Here is a 21,035-nt window from a genome sequence, read left to right as displayed (position 1 = left end):
GGCCATACTGATACCAGTGATGCTCTCATTCCCGAGGACTTTTTTTTTCCCAAGGACATTTTGAGATCTCTTTTTGTGACCAGTTTATACAAGATGATAAATCTTAAGGGACCCTTTGGCTTTGCAAAAAATCTGTTTTACCCAATTTGGTCATCTGTCTTATGCATTATATATATATTTTTTTCTTTTCTTTTTTTTTTTTTTTTTTTGCGGTACACGGGCCTCTCACTGTCGTGGCCTCTCCCGTTGCGGAGCACAGGCTCCAGACGCACAGGCTCAGCGGCCATGGCTCACGGGCCCAGCCGCTCCGCGGCATGTGGGATCTTCCTGGACCGGGGCACGAACCCATGTCCCCTGCATCGGCAGGAGGACTCTCAACCACTGCGCCACCAGGGAAGCCCTTATTCATGATATTTGATTTTTCAGTGACACTTGGCTAGTTACAAAAATCAAATCCACCCTCAAAGAATGAAGTTTTTCAAACAAATGGGCCAATTGTTTTATGTTCCAAGAAATTTTCAGCATTGGGCCTATCAATAGAAAATACTATTTAAAATGATGAGTCTTTAAAGCATTGCTTATAAAATACCCACTGCAAGGACAGGGCTAAATTCATTGCCATTATCAATTATGAGAACTCAACCAGTGAAAGTTCTTGTCATTGGCTGAGACTTCTATTAATGAGACACCAACTAAAGGATCTCTTACTTATTTTTAACTTTTTATTGTGAAATAATTATAGACTCAGAAGAAGTTGCAAAAATAGTACATAGAGTTCCATGTACCCTTCACTCAGCTTCCTCCAGTGGTGACATGTCATATAACTAACTGCAGTACAATATCAAAACCGAGAAATTGACATTGTCTAACACCGTTAAGTAGCTTATAGGTTACAAGAGGTCTTACTCAATCTTCACCACTTTTTACATGCATTTGTGTGTGTGTGTAGTTCTATGCAATTTTATCCCTTCTATAGATTCATGTAACCACCACAACAATCAAGGCATAGAACTCTTTCATCACTACAAAGGAATTCCCTCCTGCTACCCTTTTATATATGAACCCCTTCCACCCTTTCCCTGTCCCATGGCAACCACCAATCTGTTTCCATCTCTGTAGTTTTGTCATTTCAAGAATGTTATATAGAATCATCCAGTATGTAACCTTTTGAGGTTTACTTTTTTCACTAAGCGTAACGCATTTGAGATCCAGTTTTTTGTCTCACCAATAGTTTACTCCTTTTTATTGCTGAGTAGTATTCCATTGTATGAATATTCCAGAGTTCCACCCCTTGAAGGACATGTGGGTTGTCTGTTTTCTTTTTGTCTCTTGCTATTACAACTAAGGCTGCTATGGACATTTATGTACAGATTTTTCTGTGAACAAAAATTTTCATTTTTCTGGGATAGATGCCCTGGAGTATAGTTGCCAGGCTGTGTGATAGGCACATATTTAATTTTGTAAGTAACTGACAAACTATTTTCCAGAGTAACTATACCATTTTACATTCACACCAGTAATGTATGAGAGATCCAGTTTCTCTGCATCCTCACCAGCAATCGGTATTATTGCTCTTTTTAATGTTCAATATTCTAATAGGTAGGTAGTTTCTTTTGCTTATTTTCAGAAATTACTGGTCCAGTTTATATGACTGGTACTGTGATAGTTCATTAGAGATGACTTTTTGTCTTCACAGTGTTTTCCTGAGTATGAACTCCATGGCTTATTTTATATTTATGTTAATTTTTTAGATTTAAAGATTATAAAAAGATGTGTTCTCTACTTCAACTTTACCAATATCGAGTAATAAGCAATCAAAACCTCACTTCAGTCTCTTCTACCCAGTCTCATAATTTCTCCCATGGCACAAACATGCCCATGCCTAAAAATGCTCTCCTTCCTGGGGAAAACATTCCTACTGGCTGCATTCTCTTGTTTTTTGGAAGGGAAGGAGCACTAATGATGGGCTGCACTGGTTGTCTCTGGTTGGTCACCCACAGCGTGAACTCATGAGAGAGCAGGCTTTGGGGCTGCATGGCTGTGGATCCTGGGGGACAGCAGGACCATTATAATTCTGCAGGTTTGCTGTGCTTCTTTCATTTCTAGGGAACAGCTTTCTGTGTTCAAAGTTAACTGGCCTCTATGATGACCCATAGATGAGATAAAGTGTAGACGGCTAGATTACTTGCAAAATGAACACTTTACTTTCAAACAAAATTCAAAGTGCACTTGACAGGCTGTTGCACTAAGTACTTGCACGTCTGAGATAAAACAAACTGGATGCAATTTATGTTCCCCCTCAAGTTCATGCCATTCTTTGTGAAGAGGCCCAGAGTACTTCCTACTGCTAAAATGGTGAGTAGGAAATAGAATCCAGTGACAAAAGCAGCTTGTGGCGTCTGCTTTCCTTATATTTACCCACAATTGCATCTTGAAAATGATGTAACTAACAGTTATTGCAGGTAAAACATTTCATCATATGTGTTTACTTACATACTTGTAATCATAAAATTACCTCTGCTGGTTGATAATGATGTATTTTGGAGGGGGGGTTGGAATAGGGGCATTGTTTGTTTTTAATTTAATGTTGTTTGTTTTTAATTTCAGAATAAGTTAAAGCTTTCCAGTGTCTGTCTGCCCTTCTTGACCTATGTGAATTGACTTACGATTTAAATTGTCTTATAAATAGGAGTTTGAGCAGATGAATCTCAAAAACATACTGATGAGTAAAAGAAGCCAAACAAAAGAATATATACACACTGTATAATTCCATTTATCTGAAATTTAACAACATTTAAAAATAATCTATGGTGATAGAAATGAGAATAGTGGCTGAGGGTGAGGTGGTATTGGCTGGAAAGGTGCATGGAGAGATTTTCTGGGGTGTTTAAAATGTTCAGTAACTTGATCTAAGTAGTGGTTACAAGTTGTATGCTTAGGAGTTGAGCACGTTAGTTGCTGTTATTTAATTAAAATTTGTTAGCAACTGAAATGAAAAAATAAGAGGTTTGATTATTAAAAATCACAGACAATCGATTTTGGTTTCTCACTTCAAAATTTCCAGGAATTTTAAATTTTGCAAATTGTCATTTTCCCCAGCGCAAGTGAACCACTCTGCTTGTCTCTTTTCCTCTTCTCTGCCCCTCCCAGCTTCTTAATAGTTAGATTTATGTTGCAATGTCATGCATATTGTAACTGTTAAAATATTGTGAAGCAGGGTGAGGAAGCAATAAAAATCTATTAAGATCAGTTTAGGCCTTTAAAAATTCCACGATTCCTTTCACTCACATGACATCTTTCATTCCTTTTTTTGAAGTTTGGATCCAAGGAATTTTGCATGCTGTGGGTTGACATTTAAGTTAATAGCATCTTTTGCTGAGATTCCATTTTCTAAATTAACAAGATCAAGAACAGTGACCTGATGATTTTTCTTTGTACATCTGGCACTTTTCCAAAAAGGAGGATTAGAGAAAAGAAAGATAGAAAGAGAGAGGGAGAGAGAGAGAGGAAGGAAGGAAAAAGAAAAGAGGAAATCAAACTTTCTCAATCCCCTTTATTCTAGGGCAAAATGTGTTTCAAATTTTTGTAAAAATATCAGATATCACCCCCTCACCAAGAAAATGAGCAAATAACCCCACACATATACACAAAATCTGTAGCTGAAATGTGTCTGCTATTTCTCATTTCTATCACTTGTTTCCCTAATACCTTGTGTCTTGGTACCTTCCTACTAAGCCATGAAAAAGATAAAATCTACATAGATCTACATATAAACCCCGGGGATAGAATCTACAGCTTGAGAGCCAAGTCAAGTTCAGCTTCCTAAGGCATATCTGGGGATGGGTTAAGAAGGAAGGAAGAAGGCTGAAATGTATAGTAAGAATCTGTCTAGGCACATAGTAGGTGCTCAGCACACATTTCTTAAAAAGAAAAGGCTGGTGACAAAAAGTACAAATTACTTATGCAAGTGAAGAACTCCTACAGCAAAGTGTGCAGCTAAGATAGTATAGTCGATAGGGAGGGCACCTGAGACTCCCATTCCCAGATTCTTGACTTGGAAATTTCATGTTTAAAAAGTGGGGGAGGCAGTAAGCCCAAGCTATGCATAGGCAGTGTGAGAAATACCGAGGAAACACATTCAGAGGAAAACCTGGAGCCTGCCGAATGCTAAAGTGTGCTTTCCGTCCGAGACAGTAAGAGGGAACGAGAAGCCTTTTCCACTAGGCTGCCCCCAACTTCTCTGCTTCGCTGCGCGTCCTAACACAGTTGGCTGGGCCTTCAGCCTAGGAAGAGTGAAGGGGCTAGGGATGCGCGGGAAAGGCGGGCCAGCAACAGGTGGGGAGGTGGCGGACTTCTGTCTCCGGGAAGGAAATCGGCTGCGCTGAAAGGGCGGAAAGCAGTAGCGCGCAGGACTTGTGTCTGCGGGGTTCTGGCGTTCTCGAAATCGCCCCGGGCTCCTCTAATTAGAGAAGGGATGCAGGGTGGCATTAGTTCCCAAACGTTTTAATCGAGCCTCTTTTCAATGGCCAGGGATAAATGTTGCCACTGTTACTCTGTGCTGAATGAGTCGCAAAGACCCCCGCCCGGCCCCCAGCGTGGCCATTCAGGGCTCTTTTCACAACCTCTAAGCGTTTCAGTCCCTGGGCCTAGCGGCACTGCAGAGCGGTCCTAATTAGTCTAATTAGAAAGGTGGAATGATAGACGGAAAGAAGACAAAGTTGGGTTAGGAAAATGCTCAATGCTGCCAACTTCGGTTGGGTTGCCGCCTTTATTCTCTCTAGAAAGAAAAGGCCGAAAAGAAGGAGGCTGGAACAGGAGCCAACCCGCCCGCACCGCGGAGTCTCGGCTCCCGCTGGATTCGCGGGCTGGGCGGTCGCTGACCCCGCGCTTCCCTTGAACTGACGGGACCGGCAGCGGGCACCTCCGGCTTCTCCAGGGAGAGTCTCCGGGCCTCGGGACGAGCGGCTTCGCGGAGAGAGGCTGGAAGGAAGGGCCGCGGAAGAGCGGCGCACGGCCTCCAGCCCCGGCCCGGCGCCTCTCCACTCCTCCGCGCCCCGCGGCCGCCCCTGCTTCTCCGGAAAACCGTCCAGACTCGCGGCCTGGGCAGCGCGGCAGGCGGGCCCCGGGGGGGGAGAGTACGGGGGTCGCGACCAGAAGGACAGTGCGGGGCCTCCGCGTCCCGCCGCGCCACGTGGCCGCTCCCGCCTCCCTCCCGCCCCGGGCCTTGCATGCTGTCGGCGCTGCGCCTCGTCCCAATAAAGCCGAAACCCCAAGAAGGAAATAACTATGGTTTGGGGATGAGGCTTAATTGCGTGCGCCTGTTGGGAATGTGCGTGCGAGGTTCCCTCGCCCTTCTCCGCGAGCAGGCCCCTCACCCGCGCCGCCGCCCCTCGGGGTCCCGAGCGCGTCCCGCGGCCGCGCGCTCCCAGTCGTCCGGCGGGGATCGACCCGGCCCCGCGCATTCCTGCGCTCGCCGCGGCCCGCGGGAGGCGGGGAGGGGAGCAGCGCGGGTGGCTTCAAGAACGCTGAACCTTTAATTGGGCCATAAATCAGACAGGGGAGTGCGGTGGAGTTTGTGCAGGTGTAAAAACAGAGGGGAAAGCCCGGGCTGAGCAGCCAAAGCGCCCGGGCAGGTCAGAACCTCCAGCAAACTAACATCTTGATAAGTCCGCTGACAACAAAATAAACAGTGGAGAGGGCCGGGGGAGGCGGGGAGCGCGGTCGCCCGCGGCCCGCTCGCAGCAGCACAGCGGCCGTCTTCTGGGAGACGGCAGGCCTCTCCTGGTTTTTTGTTTGGGGCTTCTTTTCGGGTGAGGGGGGTGGTTAGGGAGGAAGGAGAAACGAAATTATCTCCCTTTTCGCCCTCTCGCTTTCAGCCTCGCATCCTGGTGGACAGAGGGCCCCAGGAGTATCAGACGGTGAAGGGTTAGGAAGTGCGCGCTGCCTCGCCGTCCCCTGCCAAGTCCGGGTGCCCGGGCTGTCGGCGATCGAGGGGGCCGGTCGTTGCGCGTCGGACGCGCCGCCCTCGGCGAGCCGCGACGGGTCCCTGGGCCCCCTCCCAGACGCGGCGCCACCGAGAGACAAACCACCCGCTCCCGCTTCATTTCAGGGACTGACGTTGGGAAAACACTGCTGCGCCCCTGGCCGAAGGAGGTAACAAACCAAGTAGACAGGGAGATCAAAAATTAATTCGGTGCACTGCTCGGGAGCAAAACCCTGTCAAAACCCTATGGAGACGTTGGCACAAGCGGCAAACGGATTCACATACAAAGGAAAACAATACAAGTCTCGTTAGATCATTTTTCTGGACATTGTTTAAGGTCTGAAAGGGACCAAATCGTTTCAAAATGTTGCCAGTAAAAATTATCCTATGTGGAATGCAACTAATCCTTTTAGGTTCCTGTCAACTGTTTCCACAAAAGGAATCCGATTTTTCAAATCAAAGATCCAAAAGTCTTTGGGGAGAGATTTATTACATGCCAGAGCTTTAGTTACAGAATAGAGTTACAATAACAACTCGCACCCACCAACTCCCTAAAATGAGGGATCCCGTCCCACATAATTCTAATGACGTGTGGGGGATGGTTTGCTTGAGTCCTGCTAAGTATGCAGATGGGGGGGAAATGGGGGGGGAATGGGGGGAATGGGGGGAGGGGAGGGGGAAGAGGAGGAAGGCAAAGAAATATTAAATTCCTTAAATAGAAAAACAGAACACAGCGCCTCAGCATTCTATTTTTGTCCTCTGTACCCCTGGTTCCTTTTGAAGAAGAAAACAAGACCCAAACTTGGTGACCTGCCCTAAGTTCCTTGGCGATAACTTAAAGGTGAAATTAATGCTTGAGTACCAAAAAACTCTTCCAAACCCTGACTTCTCTGAGTTTGCATATTAATGTGTCTACAATTTTTGCAAGTGGAAAATATTTTTAAATTATAAAAGAATACAAGACAAATATTTATTTTTCTTTATTTAAAAATTTTTAAAAATTTATTTTAAAGTTTTCTTTGATTTGTAATAAAATGTTTAAGAACGGGAAAAAAGTGTCCTAGGGGTTTTCACTGTGCCTCTGTATTTGACTCTTTCACAAACCCATATGAACATAAACTCATTCCTTGTAGGTCACAGTCTCAGTTCACAGTAGTCTGAGCATTTTTTGATGGGCCTGATCACAAACCATCCTCCCCCGCCTTTTCAGTTCTTCACCGAGAACTGGTGGCTAGGGATAAGACTTTAGGTGAACTCTTAGTAGAAAGCCTTAAAAACTTGAGAGGAAACTCAAATTCCTAATTCTCTGCGTGGAGGAGTTTCGCACTGAGTTACCTCCATACCACATACGCCCCTATAGCTGTTTTAAGCACTTTGTGAGAAAACTGCCACACTAGAAAGATATTTTCAAGAAGCAACTTCAGTTTAGTTTACAGACGATGGGGATGTTTTTTTAATGATTCTGTTAAATGGGGAAATGAAAAAATTATCCTCCTAGTCTTCCCTCCACCCCATTGTTTCCTACTGAAATGGCTTGTCCCTCTGGTTGTGCGAGTATATGTTTCTGTTATCAGAGGCAGCATGGTGGTGGGAATTCTTTCATTTGTTCCCTACATTTAAATTGGGACTAAAGGGATTTGCAATGTAGCAGGTGCTCAATAAATACTGAAGACTAATCCCACTTTTCAAAGCTTGGAGGTTAAAGAGATGATCGGTAGATAAATAACTAGAGAAAAGAAATAGAACAAGAGACTAGAAGAGTGGATTTAAAACACCACTGGTTTGTTTATTTTAGAAGGGAGGAGAAAGTTATCTGTCCAGATACACATCTGGCTGAGGTAAAAGAAAACACAGTGCCACTTCTTTTCTTCTCATTATTTCTAGAAAGGGTTAAATAACAATTTATTTCATAGATAGGGTGGGAATATTGAAGAAAGATGAGTCTTACAGGAGGCCAAAATTTTCTCTTAACTAATTTAAGGATTTGGGTATACTCCAACGGTTAGAAGTTTTTCTTTTTATTTCCTGGAAGAATAAGGATGTGGGAAAGAAGTCACAAAGGAATCATCATTCCATACATGCGTATAGGTTTTATGTTTTCCAAAGTATTTTCACATAAATTGGCTTATTGATTCTCGAAACCCATCACCACATTTGCCAAAAGTATAAATGAGTGTGAAAACTGATCTAATATTTTTACTTTTAACTGAGTCTTATTTCTTCTGTTGCAGGCTTTGGAGGGTTTTTGTTGTTGTTTTTTGGTTTGTGATTTTCCCCCCCTCTTCCCAGTCAATCATTTAACAGAATATAATCTCGTCAGTCATTTTCATATATATGAAACTGCATAAAAATAATAAAAATAGAAAACGAAGTTATTTTTCATTCATTATAATCCTTCATTATTGACTTGTCAGAAAATGTATATCATTTTATTGCTGAAAATTGCTGAAAATATCTGCCTCTTAGTTATATTAAAGGGAATTCCTAAGCAAGTGTTCAAAGAAGCTTCTGCTTTCTGCCATAATTATCTGCCCCCCTTTCTTTGCCAGTCTTTTATCGATCAGAGTTGTAATTAATAGAGAATTCGTAGTTTGTTTCTGTCTCCCTCTCGGACAGACAGACCCAGGCAAGGCCCATGGCCTCAGATCCATCCTCTCCCACCCAGGCCTGCCTGATCCTCTCTTGGTGCTGGGGGACTCATTGGACCTATGGATGCATTACATAGAGTTGCATTCTGCCTAACAGACTAGATAATTTCTCCTTAACGGTAGCATGCTTTGTACAGGGAAACATCCTATCTTGAAAAATAGAGTCACTCTCGCTTTAAGATTAGAAAAATATCCTTCCAGACCTTCTTCTAATTTCAAATTCAGAATTAGAATTTTCCAGTTTCTCTAAATAAAGCTTCTGATTTTAATAGACTGTGTTTCTTCCTGAAGTGGGGTTTTGTTGTTTTTTACAGCCTAGAATTTAGAAGAAAGAGTTTTTAAAAAACACTTTCTCTAGAAAATCAGTGTTACCTTACATTAAGCACTGTCTCTTGAAAAAAAAATCACTGCCTACACTTTCCTTTGTGGTCTGCAGCTCACAATTAGGTGCGATCCCCACATTGACTCCAGCCTGGATGTCCTCATAAGGGACAAGTAGAGGCTCCAGCGCCTGCCCGAGGAGGCTGGGCTTCAGTGAGGCTTCTGGTGGCTACTGGCAAGGATGGGCTGTTCACGTCAAGGGGGAGATGTGATTCCAGCAGGTGGTCTGGGATGCCCGCACCACCATCATCAAGGCATTTTAGGGAGATCTGTGGCCCGGCAGTTTGGAGCTCCAGGAGGGGCTGCCCCTCAGCAGGCTCCGGTGCAGTGCATTAACCGTGTAGGGGCTAAAAGAACGTACTCAAGCCACATCATATGCAGCTGTTCCAAGTAAAATCTTCGAGAGTGGGGGGAGGGCACAGTCTCGGAAAAATAATTTGCTTTCTCATTAAATGTTAAATCAGTTTCTCTGACTCTTACATACTCTTCCCATTTCCACATGAGAAGGATGTGATCCTAAGTCTGGTTATAAAGACCTACTTAGCATCTTAGCAGAAAGTTCTGCCAGTTTGGCAGATTCTGAGCATTAAAAATCAGTGAGAGAAGCCGAGGAAATGGACAAATATTACAGAGGTGAAAAGGTAAGCCGTGTATGTGTGTGTGTGTGTGTGTGTGTGTGTGTGTGTGATGTTTTAAAGAAGATTGCTGATGCAAAAAAAAAAAAGAAAGAAAAAGTGATATTAGGAGAGTGTCATGTAGAACTAGGTGGAAGAAGCTGATATATCTGAAATAATAAGCTATCAATTCCAAATGCATCCAAAACAGGGGCTGCGTATCTCTGGGAAGCCCTGAGTGGAAGTGGCAAGGAGGAGAATCTAGCAAAAACACCAAAAACGTGTACAAGAAATAAATGACTCTTCTACGCAGTGACCTCTAAGGCAGTCACCCTACCACAGTGGGCATTTAATCAATCACAATGATGGTAACACAGTGGCGGTGTGATGTAATGGCAACAAAATGGGATTTAAATGCTGACATCCCAGTAGCTGTGACCTTGGGCAAGTCACTTCAGATCTTTTGAGCCTTGATATCTTTATGTGTAAAGTGGGGTCAATAACAATTATTGTCCTATTTCACAGTGTGGTTGAGAGAAGTATTAGTGAAAATCCTTTTGAAAAGTTAATGTGTGCTGAGGGTAGTGACTGGAATAGACAGGAAAGGGGTTCTTGGGTACTGGTAACATCTGCTTCTTGAGCTAAAGCTGGTTACACAGGTGTGCTCACTTTGTGAAAAGTGGTTGAGATTTGTGCATTTTTGTGTATGTATATTATAATTCCCTAAAATGTTCACTTTTAAAAGGTAGAGTAACTCAAAACAGTTTTTAAAGTTAGGATGACAATGCTGAGGACAAAAAAATTATAAATATGAAGCTTACAGTCTTTATCCTCACTTCTCTTCCTAACTACCTTATCACACTTGGAGACTCCGGACTCTAAACAGGGGCTCGATGATAAGAATCAGCTGTTTTCTATGTGTGTTTTTTTGCTTGTTACTGAACAGTAGTTTCCTGGTAAAGGAAGCAGGAGGAATGAACCAGGAAGTTTCCTGCATGCCAGAGGGGTCAACAATAAAAAGAAGGGAGCCCAAGCTGTTCACATCAAGGGAAAGATGTGATTAGAGAGATGTGACATGCAAAGAAATTATCTGAAAAGTGAATTCAGTTGGCAAAGTATAAGCCCCAAAGAGCCCTGAGCAGCTGGTCATGATCAGATTCTCCATCTTTCTGTCAAATGTAATTGTATCCGAGTTGGCAGGGTATTTATTGCTAAAGTCGAAGGGCCAGATTTTACACTAAACATATTTACACATTTACATTCGTGGCCCTATAAACACTCCACGTTTCACTGGCCATGACATCAAACACATTTACCAACAAAAAGCATATGCCTAATTACAAAATCATAGGGGAGAAGGGAGGCAAGTGGCAGCTGATGGGCAATGAGCGTGCATGCCTGTGTGTGTATATGTGTGACCCAGCTGCAACACCAGGAAACCAGTAGAGACAAGAATGGATACTGACAATGCCGGGCCCACTTCACTTGGCCTCTGCTCCCCAGGCCTATCTGGTTCAGTTCTAAAGAGGGAAGGGGACCCCTGGCATTCCAATTAGTCCCAGGGCTACCCTCCCTTGGAGAAGCCCAGAGAGACCAGGGTCCTTCCTGGGCAGATTTCTGATTTGGACTGAGTTTGATGCTGATATGACCTTTAATTTGCCCCTAAATGACTTTTCTCAGTCAGTTATAAAGACAGGTGTGAGCAAAATGTGTAGCCAGCAGAGAATTTCTAAACTAAAATTAGAGTTCTTAATTCCTAGCTCTGGGTAGTAACATCACATCCCTACCCATCAATAGCAGTTGTAATAACATCGTTAGCTGCTCCAAGCTTGGTCCTCAGTCAAGCAAGGAAATCAGAGCCACCAGAGCCAGAGAGAGAAAAACAAAACAGGCACAGCCACTGGCCTCAGACAGCCTTTAATAAATGGCACAGGCTGGTATTCCATCAAAATAATCACCTCCTCCAGCTCTCTCAGAGGACAGGCTAGAGGAAGAAATGGTGGGTTAAAAACAAACAAACAAAACTGTGAAGGGCAGAAACCTTCCCCCCAAAGAGATGCTTACTACATTCACTGTAACAAGTTTGATAACAAATATACCCCAAATTCCAATTCCATCAGCAGAAAGTTAAGGCAGGAATGGGCCACTGAGTAGGGGACAGGGAAGCGGAGATGTGCAGACAAGATGCCTTAGTGAGTAAAAAATGGGGAAAGTCCTCACGATTTTTTTCCTTTGCCTCCTCAGTTTCTTTTGCTTTTCTTTTTTAAGAGGAAGGGAAGTGACTCTTAAATAAATTCACGGGATGGGGATGGAGAGGAAACACGTTGTTGAGCAGAAGCGCTAGCTTCTTATTTTAAAGAAATAAAATAATTACCCAATAGAGAAGAAAGAAATCAACCAAGAAATGATCTAAGGTCATGACACCATGTGTGGTACAAGGAGCAATTCAATCCATAAGGGCTTCATTACCCCCGCAATAGATAACATTTGGCTAAATCTAGCTGCAGATTAAATCTCCACAGCACAACACAGCCCTGAATGGAGAGGCTCCTTTTTGTGTGGTCCTTCTTCGGGAGCTGCCTGAACCATTAGCCCCAATATATCCCTCTCCCTATTAACTGCAATTCCCTCCCAACTGCGCTTCGGTCATTTGTCTCCAGGCTCTACGGGGGCGTTTGATGAGCAAAGAAACAAGGAGAAGGGGAGAAAAGCGTCGGGTTAATGAGTTGTAGCAAATCCACACTTTGTAGTCGGGAGGAGGAGAGCTGGTGGCCAATGTTTGTCCAACTGGTTTATTTTTCGAGACCCAGCCTATTGAGGAAGGCTTGTTGAAGCAGGCTTCGTCCTTACAAACACACAAACATCCTTCTGTTTGCCTTCAAAGAAAAGGGGACCGGAGCTGGATTTGCATGCGAATGAGGAGCCCCGGGAGGAGACATCCTTGCCCATCAAAGGCCGCGGTAGCCGGCGGCCCGGCGGTCTTTGTTCCAGCACCTGCTCGCCCCGCGGCCTGACGGGGCGCGCCCCGCTCTCCTGGCTCACCGGGTCCACAGCCCACGGCTCACTCCTCGCCTGCCCCGCGACCCTCGCTTAGCGGCACACGGCCCACCCCTCACTTGCCCCACGGCCTTCGCTTTCTCATATGTCGTCCGCCCGTCGGCCATGCCCACGGAGCCAGCAAAGAAGATGGTGGAACTCCAAAGCTGAACTCGCAGGACGCAAAACTCGAGACCGAGGCAGGCGGGTCTGCTTTACCTTTTTTCAGGAATCTGGGCTCACGATGCGTTTGCGGGGGAAGCTCCGGGTCCAGGACCGAGGCCAGCGCTGGATCGCCCAGGCCTTCTTGCCATTCTCTTAAAAGCACTGACAACCTGGGCGGGGTGAAGCCCGTCCCCACACTTTTTTAAAGATGCAGGAATCTGGACAGAGAGAGGGATTAGCCGGGATTCCGAGGTTTCAGGACATCCAAGCATCATGCAAATAATAATAATAATACACACGGTTTTGTTCTTTCGCTCTCTCTTCCTAATTACCTTCAGATATACATTTCAGATTTATGCATTACAGAAGGCTGCAAGGCCCATCAGCAATGCTTGTGCGGTTTGGGCTCGGCCTGCTAACGTCTGTTCACCCAGGGCGCTAGTGGCATCCGGACGTTCTGGGTTCCAATGTCTCCTCTCCCTTAGGTGGGCTCGGGTAAGAGTAACTTTGCATATAAGATTTTGTTCTAACGAATTTCAACTTATATCTATATATTTAGTGGTAAATTTGGGGGTGATTGTGTTTACTTTAACCTCTTATTTAACCTCTCCCTAATATCTCATAGAAAAAAAACACACAGAATTTAATTTTGAGGCCGTGAGAGTCAGTTTTTTTCCTCCCTAAAAAAGGAAGGAAGGACAGGGCATCAAGAATGAACGTCGGGCTTCCCTGGTGGCGCAGTGGTTGAGAGTCCGCCTGCCGATGCAGGGGACACAGGTTCGTGCCCCGGTCTGGGAGGATCCCACATGCCGCGGAGCGGCTGGGCCCGTGAGCCATGGCCGCTGGGCCTGCGCATCCGGAGCCTGTGCTCCGCAGGGGGAGAGGCCACAGCAGTGAGAGGCCCGCCTACCGCAAAAAAAAAAAAAAAAAAAAAAAAAAAGAATGAACGTCACTGCAAAATACTGGACTATAATGAAGTCTTTGTTAATTTGCTAGGTTCAATCTCCAGCTCTTCACATATATACCTGTCCAGATATTTTTTTAAAATTTAACAGATTTAACCTCTGCAATCACTGATATTAAGCATTTAAATTACATATTACATATGCCTTGATTTTATCTGAAGCCCACAACATCGGTAGTAATCAAAACTAGAGTTTCACATTTTTTTCAAAGAACTATAAATTGCCTGCAACAAGTAGTCAGTGAAAACAAAATCTGAAAAAAAGATATCCTAAATCACCCAAATTGTATAAATATAGGTAGTTCAGTAAACACCTGATGCATTTTCATTTTTATTCTTTAAAGAGTATACTATCCAAAAATTAAAGGTTTCCCTTACACACTCCAAGTTTTTCATTTAAACTAGAATTTCAAAGTTAAGTTTGCCTTTTAGGATAATAACTTCTTTATGCAACTACTGGAATCCTATCTGTCAAAGAAAATAGTTTTAAATACTAGAGCTTTCAAATACAATTCATTTTATCTATGTAAATAGTTTCTTATTCATGACTTTAAAGCTATTTAATGATCATTTCTACTAAATTTTTTCTAATAAATTTTTCATCCAAAATTTTCCTATTTGCTTGTGTTGCTTCCATTATAATATAACCTTATGTTGCAGAGTTTTTACATATATATACAATATTGTGCTCAAAAAAGAGTGGCAGTTAAATGGAGTGAGAAACTCAAAAATAAATTTTAAAGTTCTGTAAAATTATCAGCATCTTAAAGAACTGTGGCTTTTATTTTGAGTAGGCTCAATGCTCTTCAAAATGGAATCAAATAAGATTTGAAATGTATACCAAAGTAACTTTTATTTGTCGTCGTTTAAAAACAATTTCTGATTTCCTGCAATGGTTTTGACTTAGAAAGTATAAATGGAAAATCATGGCATGATGCTTTTGTTAAGTTGTCTTTGAAAATATTATTTTTCTATTTCATAATGGGTTCCTACTTATCTCACAAGGAAACTTTTTTAGCAGAAAAGACAATAAAATAAGAAGGGGATGACTGAAGCCGATTCTTTTTGAGAATTTTCTTTGAAAATTAAGCATTTATTTCTAAAAAAAAGTGTAAAAATCTTACATTAGAATAGTACAATAATAATTGCCAGTCAAAATTTACAATACTCCTTGCAAAGAATATGCAGTAAGTACAAAATAAAAATTCCTCATGTCTATTATGATACAAAACACAGGTTAAAATAAGAAATGATAGTTCTTTTTTCCTTATGTAAACATGTTAATCATTTTTTTTTCTTTTCATGAAAAAGTACACCAGACAAGTGTCCTCACATAAAAACTATTGCTTCTCTGGCATTCTTCGGGACCTTTACTATTTTTGTATTAATCTTCTTTTGAACATTACCGATCCTCTTTTTTATTTTTTCCTTTTAACGCCTGGACCTGAGACTCTCTAGACCTCAAAAAGGTTTAGGTTTTAAAATTTTCCCCAAAGTCAAGGAAGCCCCTTGTGCCTAGACAGGGCGGATCCCCACCAGCACCCTCTTCCTCCCCGCCCTAGGGTGGGGGGCTGCAGCATAGGGCGACTTTGCATAAATAAGAGGGACCTGCAGAGCAGAAAAGCGCGCCCTAGCAGTTGCCAGACACAGTCTCATCTGAGAATCCAAAGCGGTGGAATGGGGGCGCGAGGTCGGGAAGGGCCGCGCCGGGAGGAGGGAACAAAACACAAAACCACCCAGATGAAAAAAGGAGCCGGGATTCCTACCTTCTCTTTCTCAAGCGCGCTAACATAGCGTTATTAACAATTTGAGATCCTAGCAGTAAAGTTCTCGACACTGGACAGGGCAGTCCCTTGGTGCAGAGTCCCCAGGGCGGCGGACGAGGAGACGGAGGAGGCGGCGGCGGCCGCGGCGGCCACGAGGGAGCGGGTGAGAGCGGCGGCCGGCCCCACGGCCGCCTGAGCCGCGCAGCCGCCGCCGCCGCCGCCGGACCCGGGCGCGGACGGTGTCCCGGGAGAGGGGGAGGGCGAGGCCTGCACGGCGACGGCGGCCTGCGCGGCGGCGGCGGCGGCGGCGGCGGGGCCCAAGCTGCCCCCGATGATGCTCTCGATGGAGAAGGGGGAGCGCGCCAGCGCCGAGGCGCCCGGGCCGCCCGCCTTGGCCGCCGAGGCCTGTAGGGGGCCTGGCAGGGTGGCGCCGAGCGGGTGAGGCCGGTAGCCGAAGGCGGTCCGGGCCAGCTCCGCGGCCGCGCCGTGGGGCGGTGGGGGCGGTGGGGGCGGCGGGGGCGAGTGCGGGTGGAAGGCGGCGGCGGCGGCGGCGGCCGCGGCGAAGAGGGCCGAGGGCGGCGCGTAGGGCGGCAGCTGCAGGCCGTAGCCGCAGCCGTAGGGGCTGTAGCCGTAGGCGTGCGGGGGCGGCGGGGGCGCCGGCGGGAAGAGCGCGGCGGCGGCGGCGGCTGGGTCCCCAGCGCCCCCCGCGCCCCCGGCGCTGCGCAGCAGCAGCGACTCGGCGGCGGCAGCGGCGTTGGGCGGGAGTAGCGGCTGCCGCTTGAAGCGCTTCCTCCGGCGCAGGAAGCTGCCGTTGTCGAACATGTCGGCGGACTCGGGGTCGAGCGTCCAGTAGTTGCCTTTGCCGGGGTTGCCGGGCTCGCGGGGGATCTTGACGAAGCAGTCGTTGAGCGAGAGGTTGTGGCGGATGCTGTTCTGCCAGGCGGGGAACTTCTCCCGGTAGTAGGGGAAGCGGCCGCTGATGAACTCGCAGATCTCGCTCAGCGTCAGCCGTTTCTTGGGGCTCTGCAGGATGGCCATGGTGATGAGCGCGATGTACGAGTAGGGCGGCTTCACCAGGGGGTTCTTGGCGCCGCCGCCCGCGCTCACGCCGCCGCCCACGCCGCCGCCCGCGCCCGCGCTGCCGCCGCAGCCGGTCCCGGCCCCTGCCACCGGGGCTGGGCCCGGGGGCGCCGGCGAGCCCCCTGTCCGCGGGGCCAGCAGGATGTCATCGTCGTCCTCCTCCTCCTCCAGGTCCTCTAGCTCGTCTTCCCCGGCGTACGAGCGCCGCCGTCGCCGCCGCTGCGCGGGGACAGCCAGCCGGGGCACGCCACCGCCGCCCTCGTCGTCGTCCTCCTCTTCCTCGTCGTCTTCGTCCTCGCCCTCCCCCACCACGTCGATGTCTGTCTCCTCGGCGAGGCCGGAGGCATCGGACATCTCCGTGCTCAGGGTCATAGCTGTGGCGCGGCGGCGGCGAGGTGGCCCATAGGGGCGCCGGGCTCCAGGCTCCCGCCGCGCCCCAGCCCAGGTCCCGGGCGGCTGGCCTGGCCTGGGGGCGCCACAATGGGGGGCGCCGCCGCTGCTCGGGCTGCACAGCGGCGCCCGAGGCTTGCGCTGCGACTTTGTAACTCCTGCGCCGCCGCGGCAGCCCCAAAGCCAACGCGCTCGTTTGGCTCCGCGCGCACCCCGCCCGGGCGGGGGACTTGATCTTCCTCCCTCCCAGCGGCCCTCGCCGGCTCAGTCGAGGAGGGGGTGCTGGGGCTCCCGCGAGCAAGTCACAGCTTCGGGCGCCCGGTAGGATGCGGGACGGTTGAGAGTCTAGGGACAGAGATCAGCGAGGAGAGGGCTGAGTCCAGGAGAGGGCGGACCTTTCCTCTGCTTATAGCAGAAGGAGGCCTGTCACATGGTGTGCACGTCAGAGCGCTACCGAGGCAAGGGAAAGGAAGCCTAGGAAAGCAGACCCGCTCGGGAGAGAAAGTTCACCCAGAGGAGGGAGCAGCAACTGAGAAGAGGGGGGAGGAGACAGGACCCCACCATTCGTTACCGAAGGGGCTGAGACCTGAAGTACGCGCAGGCCCGCGGTGGTCTGACCAAGGGCCGATGCACGAGTTAAGAGTTCCCAGTCTCCTCTTCAATTATCCCTCAACCCAAACCTCAGAAGCGCTCCCGGGACGCGACGGTTTGACCACTCGATGGGCTATCGGAGCCGTCCAGCCAGGAGATAACCACCCCGTCGTCTGAGGTGGTACCCGGGGAAAGGCCCTGAGGTCTTCTGCGTTGTTCCATATCCCCCAGATAGGGCGAGCGGCTCCCCACCGAATCTGATGAGAAACCCCCCAGTTTAAGCACAATAATAATTGTTTATTGACCTTTTAACCTGTCCCCTTCGGTTCTTCTCCAAAGACGTTTGTTTTCCACCATCTGTTAATAAAAATGCTGTTAAGCTGACGTTTTAGTCACTTATCTGCAACTGAATGCCCTAGAAACTTGACAGCTAAACTAAGCTGCTCTAATGAGAGGATCTGACAAATTTCATGGAAGTAAAGAAAGTAACCATTGAATGCAGAGAAGGAATAGAAATTTTTAGTGAAAACCCAAATACACACCAGAAAATGCATCTAGGAACGACATTAAAAAGTTCTTTCATAATGGGATATGGGATTCTATAGTTATCAGTAAGAGGAACGTTCTAATCAACACTCTACAGTAATCTCGAAATACTTAAATTACTAAACGTGTACACATATCTCTACTCAGCCAGGCTTAATAATAGAAACTACAATGATAAAGACTTTCACACCAGCTTTAGAAAAAGAATTTTTTTAATCCACTAAATATTTCTAATAGGTACTGGTGAGAAGAAACGAAATAATTTTTTAAAAGAAGATTCAAGTTCTGTTCAGCCCAATTTTCCTTTTCAGGTGACAAGGTAGTGGAAATATTTCAAATACGATGGTATTTTAAGAACACCTATCTTTGTCACCAGCTGATTTTATTTTGGCTAGTGGGAAAATCCTAATGGTTTGTGGAATTCATACATAGCCATACCTTTTGGACTTTTGCATTTCCTAAAACACTTTTATTTCAAAGTGGGGACATTGCCTCAAAATTTTAGCTTCCTGATTAAAATGATCACTTGACAAGAACTGAGGATCATAAATCAATGGCTTTATGTAGGAACAATCATCAGCTGCCCTTGTGTATATCATTTTATGGATCAAGCAGTTTTCACGTTTCCAAACGTTTCATTACTCCCCTTATCAATTACAGAGCCTCAAAAATAAACTGTTACCCCACCTGCGACTTATTTTTAAGTCAAGTTTTTGTTGCTCAGGACAGCTATCAACCAGTGATAGTTACAAATGACCCATAAAGTCCATCATAGATCTTCGGAAGATGTATGAGAACGCCTCAAAGTCCTAAATAATTTTTCACTGACTCTCGTTTGATACATGGCTGAACCATCTAATTATTGTAATGGGCTCAGCATTAACCTGAGCCAACATTAATCAGCACTATTAATCAGGCATTACATTGCTTTGTTGATGTAGCCAGGAGTCCTTACCAAGGAGTTCACTTTTACATTTGAAAGTTTAAGTTTTATAAGTACTCAGTCGTTATCTAAATAAACACCATGATTTTCGCTGCACTGAGGGTTGGTGTGTGGCGAAGTGTTTAAAGCTGAAACGGAGAGGAAGAATTTGTTCGCAGACCGTTAGTTACTTTAGATGATCAGTTACAGCCGTCATTCCGTTCTGCTACCACCTCCGTGGACTTGTCTGACCAAGGAGAGCGGGGAGATTGACTTTACAGTTCCGTTTGTAACCTTGCCCGAAGGTCCTTCCCCAAAGGGTTAAGAAAGAGCTCATCCCTGAAAACCTTTGAAAAAACGTGGCAAGTTATCTTCTGGCCACTCAGGGGAAAGCGTTAGGATTTACTGGAGGTTAGAGCGGAATATCAATCCAGGAGAAGCCCTGCAAGGATAGCGTTAACGGAGATTTGGGTGAGCTTTACTAAAGCCTCGTGTTTGTGCACGCCACTTGTTTTGTTTGCTTTAGTTAAGCTACACGTTTGTATGCCACCTTTAGCTCCGCGCTCGTGAAATTCCCCAGCGCGGAAACCCAAGCGTTTCTTCTCCCGCGCGTCCCCCTTTCGCCTTCCTTGTCCCCTACCCGCGGGCCTTCCGTCCTAATGGGCTCCCAGCTCTCGGCCTCGGCTGGGAAATCTCCATTCCCACCCCTCAAGCTGGTACAAGATCAAGAAACTTTTCCTTGTCGCGGGCGGGGGGCGTCGCGGCGACCCCCCTCCGGCGCGCCCAGCTCGCGCGGACGCGGAAAGCGGCGGGGCTCTTGCGGGCCGGGCGGTGCCCTCATGGGGGAGGCCTGCCTCCTGGCGGCGGCGCGGAGCTGGCCCGGGGCTGGCCCCGAGCCGGAACGCGGGAGGCAGCGGGCGTTTTACGAGTGTGCCGGGTGGGCTCCCGGGCTTCCCTCCCCCTGGGCTTTGGGCGGCAAGGCCTCTTGCCTCTTTCTCGAGGCCCCACGTCGCCTTCTCTGCGGCAACTGGAGGCGTTTCCCTGGACTGCAGGTTTCGGATATTTTCCTGTGGCGGTTTGGGTGCTCTAGAAGGCGTCCCGGAGTTATCGGGGATAAGGCGGCGCAGGGGCAGAGGAGGCGGCTGAAGCCTCGAGAGGCACCGCTTCAGCCCTTTGCCCTCGGGCCCCGGACCGCGAGCTCCACAAGGTCCAGGGGCTTCCTTCGGTGGGCGAAGGCTGGCAGACTTGGGGGCGTAAGCTCCCGGGCGGGAAACTGGACTACTCTCTCCGGCCCCTAGCGCATCCCAGGCGTTTACCCATGAACATGAATATGAACGCGTTTCCTAATTACGCGGACATTTGGGGCTCTCTCTCCTCCAAGAGTCTTTCCACTCGCCTGTATTGAGATACTACTCTGTGCCAGGCATTCTGGTTTTTGGAGAGCGTAACAATATAAGGAGAGTTCCTGTGTGACTTATGTCTCATGGGGAAGCCAGGCAAACAGATAATTATTATGCCTGCTGAGAAGTGCTTTCTGAGTACCCCAGCCTAAAGTGGGCGATGCCTCGGGGTCCCTGCCTGCCTTTGGCTCTGTTCTTTCATCCTGCGCTGCCCTTCTTGTGCCTGTATGCGTCTTCTCTTGTTTTTTTAAACGCGAGCGCCTGGAGGCCAAAAAGGGCTCTATTCGTTGTTTTTTGTTTTTCGGTGTGTGCGTGTTCACATATGCGTCGCATATAACTTGCCATTTTAAGTGTAGGATTCAGAGGCGTTAAGTACATTCACCTTGGTGCAACTACCGCCACTATCCATTTCCAGAACTCTCACATCATCCCAGGCTGAAACTCTGTACGGTTTAAAGAATAACTCCCATTCCACCCCCCCCCACTCCCACCCCCACCCCCCCAGCAGCTTGGCAACCACTATTCTACTTCCTGTCTCTATGAAATTGA

The 21,035-nt window shown here is 47.1% G+C and overlaps 1 protein-coding gene across 1 annotated transcript; it reads right to left on the bottom strand.

The window, feature by feature from the left end:
* Nucleotides 1-13,618: 13,618 nt before the first annotated feature.
* FOXD1 (forkhead box D1) lies at nt 13,619-17,423 on the bottom strand. The gene has a single exon (XM_082622618.1). It carries the CDS (start codon nt 17,007-17,009, stop codon nt 15,591-15,593), a length of 1,419 nt encoding a protein of 472 aa, XP_082478744.1. The 5' UTR covers nt 17,010-17,423; the 3' UTR covers nt 13,619-15,590.
* Nucleotides 17,424-21,035: the final 3,612 nt, after the last annotated feature.

The sequence above is a fragment of the Mesoplodon mirus genome (assembly GCF_964341445.2).
Source record: "Mesoplodon mirus genome assembly, chromosome: 5".
Taxonomy (NCBI): Eukaryota; Metazoa; Chordata; class Mammalia; order Artiodactyla; family Ziphiidae; genus Mesoplodon; species Mesoplodon mirus.
The sequence above is the reverse complement of the archived record's forward strand: the minus strand, read 5'-3'. Positions and strand labels throughout refer to the sequence as shown.

Bases quoted from the DNA above. Each gene is read 5' to 3' on its own strand.
- FOXD1 (XM_082622618.1), bottom strand. From the start codon at position 17,009: ATGACCCTGAGCACGGAGATGTCCGATGCCTCCGGCCTCGCCGAGGAG.